The sequence below is a fragment of the Onychostoma macrolepis genome, chromosome 19 (genome assembly GCF_012432095.1).
Source record: "Onychostoma macrolepis isolate SWU-2019 chromosome 19, ASM1243209v1, whole genome shotgun sequence".
Lineage (NCBI taxonomy): Eukaryota > Metazoa > Chordata > Actinopteri > Cypriniformes > Cyprinidae > Onychostoma > Onychostoma macrolepis.
Window position 1 is genome coordinate 31,304,964 of NC_081173.1, and position 10,457 is coordinate 31,315,420.

The 10,457-nt window shown below is 35.1% G+C and overlaps 1 protein-coding gene across 1 annotated transcript; it reads right to left on the reverse strand.

The window, feature by feature from the left end:
* Positions 1 to 797: 797 nt before the first annotated feature.
* On the reverse strand, positions 798 to 10,446 carry LOC131525120 (uncharacterized). The gene is made up of 4 exons (XM_058752496.1): positions 10,356 to 10,446; positions 9,923 to 10,243; positions 9,435 to 9,503; positions 798 to 2,612 (listed from the first exon to the last, which is right to left on the reverse strand). Exons 1-4 carry the CDS (start codon positions 10,414 to 10,416, stop codon positions 2,446 to 2,448), a joined length of 618 nt encoding a protein of 205 aa, XP_058608479.1. The 5' UTR covers positions 10,417 to 10,446; the 3' UTR covers positions 798 to 2,445.
* Positions 10,447 to 10,457: the final 11 nt, after the last annotated feature.

The following is a 10,457-nucleotide window of genomic DNA, read 5'->3' on the forward strand; positions in this document are numbered from 1 at the left end:
GATGATGAACTGAAACAATTTGAGTTAAAGACATGTTTTTAGTTATTTAAAGTGTTTGCAGTTTCATAGTAAGAAATATATTTTCTCAGTGGACTCAAATGATATAAGTTCACATTAATAATGCCATTTGAATACCACTATTTTAAAATTGAACTGTTTGAACCAATTGGAGCAGAGTTCATTTCCATGGTAGAATAACAGTAACAGGCTGTAAAAATTAAAAGCTGTAAATTAATGGTAGAGGGCTGTAAAATAACAGTACATTACTGGCAACTCTGCTGCCAGTACATTACTGTTATTTAACGGCACAATTTTTTACAGTGTGGAAGAGAGAAGACGCGGTCCAGCTGAATCACTCACGCTGTTTTCATCTCATTTAATCTGCTAAATTGAGTGGATTTATTTACTCATATAACCTACTTGCTATATTGAATAAATGTTTGCAGGAATTTCCCTCATTATAAACTTGAAAGCTGCGGGGATAAACTACGATATAAACAGTTCTTGTATTTCTGCTCGTCTCGTCTCTTTTTTTCTGTTCTTCTTTCTCTTTCTTTCAGTGATTCAGTTTGTTAACAGCAGGTGTTCTTCACTAATGCTCAATCATCACTCAATTACTAAACTAATTATTTCCTTAACTTTAACACTGCTTCTGTGTTACTTTTTTAACACTCTGAGTGTGGATTATATATACACTGGGAGTGTTGATTTAACACTGGAGGTTTTACTGTGTACAAATCATACAAAAATACAAACCAACAAAACAGAATTTCAAAAAAATGTTTTTATTTGTTTCGTTTTTCACAATACATTCTCTTTCAAATCAGATTTACAAATAATAACAATGCAAATACCAGACAAAGCAACATTGGTGAGGAAAAACTCTCCAGTAGATGATGATGATGATGAAATCACTGTAGGAGACACTATATGCTACATTAAAAAGAAATATTATTTAAACACACATATTTAAAAAGACAATTGTACAAAATATACAATTACATATAAACTATAAAATTGTACATCCACATTTAATTTGACACATATTCATGCTTTACAATGAATGTTTTTTTTTTTAAATTAATTTTTAGAATGTATTTTTTTGTGATTTTTAATTAGGGTTAGGGTTAACCCTAACCCTCTTGTGTCTGACGAGGTTTAGCATTGCTAATAATCAGGTTTTCTGTCAGAAAATGCACAAACACGTGTGATTTCTTAGTTTTACTGCTCTTTATTTGATCAGAACTCCCAACAAACACATTTAACATTGAAGACATTTTATTTGAACAAGCTTTATGTGCCATGGTATTTACACTCTCTTGAAATCAGCTTAAATGTACATATTAAAGTGCCCCTATTATGGATTTTTGAAAATTACCATTCATGCAGTGTGTAATGTAGCTGTATTTGAATGTAAACAGTCTGCGAAGTTGTAAAGCTGAAAGTGCAACATGAAGTTATTTGGTGAATTCCAAACAGAAGCCCTTTGAAGTGTGTTCTTTTAAGGGTGTAGGGCATTACTGTCTCGTATAAGCATTTGGAACTCCCTTGGTGAGGGCAATGACAGACCAAACGTTACCTTGACAACGCTGCATGTGCGTGCAGCATTCAGCACTCCATAAATTGTTGCAAATAAATATTTAATCTCATTATTATTATTTTATTTAAATATTGTCTCACTGTGTCTTATTTACTATTAAACCTTTTCAAACTAAACGTGCTTAAACTGACTTACAATACCATCTTAAATCATATTTCCATCACAGACAAAAAATATTTTGTATCAGATTAAAATAAAGACAAATTTAATCAGCCTATTCTACTTACGTTTGTATGTGAAGTGAAATTAACCCCAACTTTGCTTTAAAATGCATCGTAAGAGCTCCTAACTGAAGATCACATGATCACAAACAGAATTCAGTTCTGTGAAGTGACCATCGCATGTTCCCTTCGCTAACGGACTTCTGGAAGGGCCCTTCGTGAAGGCAATCAGTTGAACGTCCCTACAAATGGTGTCCCCTTCCCAAAGTGCCCTTGAAGGGCGCAAAAAAAACGTTTGGAATTCGCCCATTTTCTCTCAAAGAAACAAAGTCAAACAAATCTGACCAATCAGAGCAGAGTAGCCTCACACAAAGGAGGGGTTTGGAAAGATGAATCTTCGAACGAATCGTTTAAGAATCATGCACAAAAGAGTTAATGAAAGTGCATGTTTTTTGATCTTGCATGCATGCAAACCTATTGTTGAGGCCTCTCAAAACCAAATTATGAACCTTTCAAATAGCATAAAAGGGGCACTTTAATGCTCCTCGAGAGCTTTGCCACAACAGAAGTCTAAGTGAGATCTGAACCACATTGGTGAGTCACCATTCAGTGGTAACATACAACAATGCTGATTATTGTGATAGAGTAAAGCACACAAATTTAGTGTCATCTAGTTTTTTTTTTTCAATCAGTCAGACCAGCACGTTTGGCTGCGGTCCATCCTTTCTGCCAACCGTAAAAGTGAATGATTCCTCCTGTAATGACTGTAGACAGAAAAAGCACAAACACAGCCAGACCAACACCACCGAATATCATCACACGCTCCGTCAGCATCACCGCGACTATAGAGGCTACAGACAGACAGACAGATAAACCAATTAAACTACAGAACAAAGAAACAGATAGTTCAGACACTGATTCTACAGTTGTGCTGGGTTTGAACTGTGATAAAATTGCATTACAGTTTTTCTCGATTGCTAAGACACATTTCTTGAAAGCTGCTCTCCTTTTCTCTAAACTGTGAACACAAAACCCAATTTTCAAGCTACATTCACAAAACCTCAGACTCTTCTTGCAAAACCAAACTTTCACCTCAAAACAGTTCAATCTGTGCTCAAAACTGAACCATGTTGTCAAATCGTGCCCCGAGTCAATCAAAATTAAAAACACTACGTAGAAAAATAGAAAACACAATGCTCAGGACATGAAGCTGGAGAAATAAATGTTTATTGTTCACTGTAGGCTAAATGCATGTTGCAAAAAAATAAAAAACCTGTCCATTTAGCACTTGTACAAAAAGACAAAACAGAAATCTTGTGTATTTACACGTAGCACTTGTAAAAACAAACAGAAATATTATGCGTTTGCCACTTGTGTACAGTAAGGCCATGTAAAAATAAAGTACAAAAATATACATGGAATACTAGGTCTACAAACAGTTAGACCAACCCTCCATTACAATACTACAGTACATTGGTACAGTGATGTACTGAAACATATATTTACTTACAGTATACTGTGGTACAGTATATAGTATGTCATACAGTAATTGCTGTCAACATTTACATACTGTACTATAATGTCAAAAAAAGGTAATTACCTGTTCTCTTCTCTAAATCTTCGGATTATGGTGGACACAGTGAATCTACTGATGTTTGGTTGTACCCTTTGTCCAGCCTCCCTCATGCTCATACCATGGACAAGAACATGGTCAATCACAGTAGCTCTGATTTCATCAGATATTACTGTTCTTTGTCTTCGCTGACCACCTCGACCTCCTCTCACACGAACTCTTCCTCTCAGATTTCTATCCATTGTAGGGCCTCACAAACCAGTGCTCTCTGAACTGGCTTACTGTATATGTTCCCCAGAGGCGGACAATCCAGGGGTCAGAAAGTAAAAGTCCTGCCATATTTGTGTTCCACCCATGAACTCAGCAGCTGATTTCACCAGAGGAGGAACCAACTCATTCCTTTCAAGTCACAAGCAAGTCTCAAGTCAAATCCCAAGTCCTCAAAGAGTTAAAAGTTAATGAGATAATTAAGTGTCTCATTAAATGATGATTGTGCATTAGTGCTGAACACCTGCTGTTATTGAGAATTACAGAGGATCAGATATTAATGTTTTATTGGTTAAAATGTTACCACCATCACAGAGATCAGTGTTTGCTTTAGTTGGGCTCTTGGCCTTTGACTCCTGTGTTAGATTTTTTTTTGCAGCAATACATGTATTGCTGTAAAGTAAAGAGATCAGGGTTGCAAAACGAGCAACCATGTTTTTACAGCTGTACTGGCTGGTTTTTTTTTTATTTTGTTTTTTATGTTGTATGTTTAGGTTTTGAGAAGTCAACCCTGTGAAACTACAGCATGCAAGAAACCTGTTGTTCTAATAGTTACGATGAATTCATTTGAAATCTACTGTATTTAACGCATATAAACACTTGAACTCTTCTGGTATTTAGACGCACGCAGACATAATGAACCAGTATATGAATCTCAACAATGGTGACAAGCAACAAAATTCTTCATGCTGCAATGTATGCTGGGTAAGACCATAGTAAAAACTCCCATCATGCACTGCAGTATGAATTAATATTGTCACCACCGTTGAGAGGTGTTCATGTCTAAAAGCCTGAGCTGATGCAGTTCTTCCTCCTAATATGTAATCGCTACAGTAGCATTTGTTTAATAGGACTTTTTTTCCCCTGAATTTCAGTAATAGCTGAATATCACTCAATAAACCAAAGCAAGACACCTTCATGATGCTCATTCAAATGTTTTAAAAGCGGAAAACTTAAACTAATCTGCTACATCAAGTTCTTGATTCAGCAATGCGCAAATGTTTGCTGTGAAACAATATTGCACTTGCTTAAAAGCAAATTACTTTGGTTTACTAAAAGGGCCAAGAACCCAACTAAAGCAAACACTGATCTCTGTGATGGTGGCATCATTTTAACCAATAAAACATCAACATCCGATCCGCTGTAATTCTCAATAACAGCAGGTGTTCATCACTAATGCACAATCATCATTTAATTAGACACTTAATTATCTCATTAACTTTAACTCTTTGAGGACTTGGGATTTGACTCGAGACTTGCTTGTGACTTGAAAGGAATGACTTGGTTCCTCCTCTGGTGAAATCAGCTGCTGAGTTCATGGGTGGAACACAAATATGGCAGGACTTTTACTTTCTGACCCCTGGATTGTCCGCCTCTGATGTTCCCTCACATCATTAGCCACAAGTGTGATCAATTTTGAGTTGTTGTGTTCAAGTGGTGACACCCGTGCTTTAATTGTGTTTGACTTTTGTCACCTGTGCTCACCATTATGCAGCACGGGTGCATCACAATGAAAATGTGTTGGCAAGTTGTGTCTAAACAGGTGAAAAGTGCTTATGGTTTTGCCAAAAGAGTGATTGATTCAATCAGTGGGTTCAGGCAACTGAGCATTTGGTTCAGACAATAGGGTTTAGTGTTTTAGCAATTGAGAAAAACTGTAACATCTGTGATGCACAAGTAGTTATGTTGCTCAGTAATTATGAACAATTACACTTATTTTTAAAAAAAAAAGGGGTTTTTAATTTGCTTTGATGGATGCATGAAGAACCGTTAACATCCATGTAATATTTCCATTGGACAAATAGGTTCTCTGCGTAGCCTATAACAAATATATTACAGTTTTTCTGGATCGCTAACACACTGTAACTGATTCATTTGGCCCAATTTTCCAAACCATTCATACAGTTCTCGAAACAAAGACACATTTCTCAAAACTTTTAACACATTTCACCTGCTTTCACGCATGCTCCAATTTGCTCAGTGTTTTCTGCAAAACTCTACACAATAACAGCATCATTTTGCACAGGTTTAACCATGTTATCATTTAGAAAACACAAACACACAATATAACTACCTCAAGACTCACAAAACAAACACAAATAGCACAGATTTATCCGTGTTTGAACATTCAGTAGCAAAACTGATTACACAGCAGTCAGAATCTCAGGATGATATGAACAATATGAACAGGTGGTTATGTGTTTTGGAAAATTAATCCTGGTAGTGGGAGACAAACAGGAATAGGATGAGAAAAGAAAAATTACTGTAAGGGGATGAGGTCAAAGGTCATTTGTTCCTGATGAAATATAAAGCACTATAGTTGAGCATGTTCTTGTGCATGGAATGAGCATAAGGAAAGCTGCCTGCAGGATCAAATACTTACACATTACAATTACACTACATAGTAGCAGTACTTCAGATGAGATAACTTTCACTCACTGTAAAAAAAAATCTGTTAAATTTACGGAAAAATACCGGCAGCTGTGGTTGCCAAAATTTTACCGTGAAAAAGACGGTAGCAACATTTTAGGATTTACAGAACTGTTTAAATTTACAGTGAAAAACCGTATCTCATTAACTGATACAATGTTATTACACAAACCTTTCAGTTAAGTCATTTTATTTGCAGAAACCGATTACGCTTAAATTATCCAACAACCATTTGTTTATAAACTAATATTTATAATGTTTATGTAATGTGAGCATAAGAGTATTGAGAACTATTTTGTTTATGTCCATGAAGAAAAATTTATTGATTTATGCAAAGTCATCAATTCAACTCAAAACTCTTGCAAATAACAGCAGCACACATACGTGATTAAAATTAATAAAGAGATTCTCTTTACATCAATAACTACACAGTTACTGCCTTTAAATAAAGCAACACGCAGCATAACATCAGTGTCTCTCTGTCCGTCCTTGACTTAAACACAGGCTCTACTCTCCAGCACAATGGTGACCCACAAAACACAACAGGAAGTTGACTGTTAGGTTTTACAGTATTTTGCTGTTTATTTTCTTGATTTTACGGTGAAATACCGGCAGCTGTGGTTGCCAGTAATCTACTGTTTTTTTACAGTTTGTTCCGTAAATTAAATGTACGGTATATTTCTGTTAAAATTAAGTTCCACAGAATGTTTTGTCATCTCACAAATTTAACCCCTTTAATCCCACAGCAAAATCCTCAGTTTTAAAGAGCACTTCTATGTGTCCACACTACAGAGTGTTGAAGTAACACCGAAGCAGTGATGAATTAATGAGAGAATTAAGTGATTAATTAAATTAGGATTGAGTTTATTGATGAACACCTGCTGTTAACAAGTAGAATCATTGAAGGAACGAGAAACAAGAACAGAGAAACAAAACTTACAGCTAAAGCCAAGATGAAATCAACTGAAATAAAACACATGAAATCTCTCAGTATTTCAGAAGAGGGTGATTAAACAACTCCACACCAGCATCTTATTACTAACCACTTTTACTTTATTTCTGTCAAGTGTACAAAAGCTCTTATTGAGTTTTTAGTTGTTGTACTTTCATTTGAAGTCACCATATTGGCGATCAGTGAGTGCTTTAGTTGGAATCTTGAATCGTGACTCTTTAACATTGGGTTTTTGGTTGCTTTTAATTAGCTGTGTTTATTAAGCACAATTTTTAAAGCAAAAACACCAAATTAATCTATCATCATCGGAGACTGATGTTTGGGATGTCGAGACCATCATGATGTAGTTTAATTCACTGATTATCCCATGTTAAGTCTCCTGTTAAACATGTGATATGTTAATTGCACCATTAATTACTACAGTAATCAAATGTTGTGAAACAGTTCTAACCAGAATATGCACAAATAAATATATTGAACTACGGCAGAACTTAAACACACACAGACATCAGCAATCAGCGTATGAATCTCAAAATTGGTGACTATCAAAAACGATATTAAAAAATTAAAAAAACGGTTCAACTCTGAACATCACAAAACAGTTTACTGAAAAGTAACAACAAAAACAACACCAAAATAAAAGCAAATAAAGAAAATATTAAGAACATTCAGCTGCATAATTTATTCATGCTGCAGTGCATGCTGGGAGTTTTGTACTGGCACCCAGCATGCTTTGCAGCATGAATTGTTTTTTTTTTATTATTAATAGTCACCATTGTTGAGGTTCATGTGCTGATTCCTGATGTCTGTGTGTTTCTAGATGGTGCTGTAACTCTGAAGGTTTTGTGCATAAAAGGTTTTTAAATTCTATCATAAGGGTTTGTCAGCTTAACTTGTAATGTTACTACCATAAACAATATCAAATTAATTACAAATCACCCACATTGTTTGATACTAACTGAGATCAGTGCTCCAGGTCATTAGAAGATGATCACCACTTTTAAGTCTTAACCAAAACTACAAACTCTCTTGGCTTTTCTTGTCATAACGAATGTGCTTTACAAACACAGTTATAACAGCCAAAGAAAAACTAACTTTAAAGAGTCAAGGGTCAAGAGCATAACAAAAGCAACCACTGATCGCCAAAATGGTGAGATAAAACAAAACATTTGAAATAAAATATAAAGCTCTGTTAATTCGTAGATATCTGACAGAAATGAAGTCAAACTGGTTAGTAATAAGTGGAGCTGGTGATGCTGTTTGTGGAGTTGTTTAATCATCCTCTGTTGTTTTATTTCAGTTGATTTCATTTAAGGCTGTGGCTGTATGTCAGTTGTAGTTTTGTTTCTTGTTCTTTCCTTCAGTGATTGTGTTTGTTAACAGCAGATGTTCATCAGTGTCTGAATTCACTCATATGTTCTCAATCACTCTGTCTAGTGGACTATATAGTGAAGTAATGTAGGACTAGTGAATGAGGGTGTAGGGAGTGGTTTCAGACACAGTCTATGAATGTCGACTCTGAGACTACTTTCTCGAAAACAAAGGTTAGATCTATTACAGTTATTCACTGTATTTAGTAAGGAAACTTACTCTTAATCATTTAACAGATTATTACTGTGGTATTTTACAGTTTTTTACTGTTAAAATCACAATAATTTTTTACAGTGTGTTCTTTGTACTGTAAATACCGTATAGCACACAGCCTCAAACTCGTAACTGTTGAATTGATTTGTAGCCAAGTACTTTTTACATGTATTTGTGCAGAACTGAGAGTCGACTGGCAGAGAAAGTCTTTTCTCAGAAGACTAAGAAACTGCTATAGTATAACAAATAAGGATATTACCAATACTGTAATGCAACTTGGCAGAGGATGCTGTATTTATTTATTTACTGCTGTACAGAAACTGACAGGATATTCCAATGTGTGTTTACTGTATAGTCAGTTGTTTGGTTTATGTACTTTTCTCTTCAAGTGCTTTTCATCTACTGTAAGATAAGTTTACAGTAGTGTAATGAAAGTAAACTTTTCTTAAAGCTTATTGGTGAATTTTACTGTATCTGCACAACTCTATTTATGCTGTATACTGTAACAGACATTGACTAGCAAGATGTTTCCCAAAAGGAGGTTTTTGTGACAGTGTTTTGAATTGATCTCACTAGTGTTCTCTAGTCAGGAAAATAGTCTGTGTATTTGACAGCTTTGTGTGTCGTCTGAGCCCAAAGATTAGATTCTGACAAAAGAGAATATGTTTTTGACTAAAACGTTTGACTTTGACCTGGAAGTTTGAAGTTTGCACAAGTTGGTGTGTAGTTTTGAGATTGTGTTTATAGTTGTGAGAAAATGGTGAGTTGTTTCATGAATTGTGTGTTAGCAATCGAGAAAAACTGTAATGCACTTGTTGAGTTCCTGAAATAAAATAAAATACGAGCAAGAATGATTTCTGCTCTCACCTGTGATCTCAACATCCTCTGGCGGTTCTGTGACGGAATGAGCTTTGTCTTCTCTGTCTGTCAGCTCGTCTGAAAATATTTCAATTATATGATCACTTACTCAAACACAAAGAGTTTCAATATTATTATAACAGCAAATCCTCAACAACACACATGATTTTAGGAATCATTTACAGCATAAAAAAAGAACATCCACAGAATCTTTCTACTGCACAAAAGGTTCTTTATAGTGGAAAACAGTTCTACAGATGATTCAAATGTTCTTCACACTAAGAAAGCAATGCTTCTTTTATGAACTAATCACTAGAAGGTTCTTTATGGAAATAAAATGGTTCCTCTATGGCATTGCAGTAAAAAAAAAAAAAAAAAAACTTTATGGAAACTTTATTTGTGACATAGATGATTGAAATAAATTAAGAAACCGTCAAATAATTCTCGGCATTAAAAACATTATGAAGATTTGAGAGAAATTGAAAAGCTGTACTAACCCTCCATCACTAGTCTGATGGGTTTATCAAAGTGCATTTCATCTAAAAACATTGATGTTCCACAGAAATAAAGACCTGAATCTGACTCTGTTAGATCAGTAATAACTAGCGAGGCTGTGTTGGTCCCTATTCTTGTAAATATGCGATAGTTTTGATAGTTTTGAAAGGTATCAGAGATGGTAGACAGCAGTAGTGTTAGTCGTCCAGTATCAGGATTCTGGTGATACCAGGCCGTTCTGATTTTGCCGGTCATGTTGCAGTTCAGACTGATCTTTTCGTTCAGCCGGAATCGTAACAGAGTCACATCATGTCCTGAAACATCTGGAAAACATCATAAACTGATCATTTGAAATGATTTAGATAAAACATTAATTATATTTAAAAGATAAAAAAAAGATCAATAATGTGAAATTGTAAAGGAGAATAAATTTACCACTGGAGCTGATCTGAACAATCCTGTACGAAAAAACACAAAAGAGCATGACCTTCTCCATTGTCTTCCGTCTGTAAAAGCACTGATCAAACTGCAGATTTC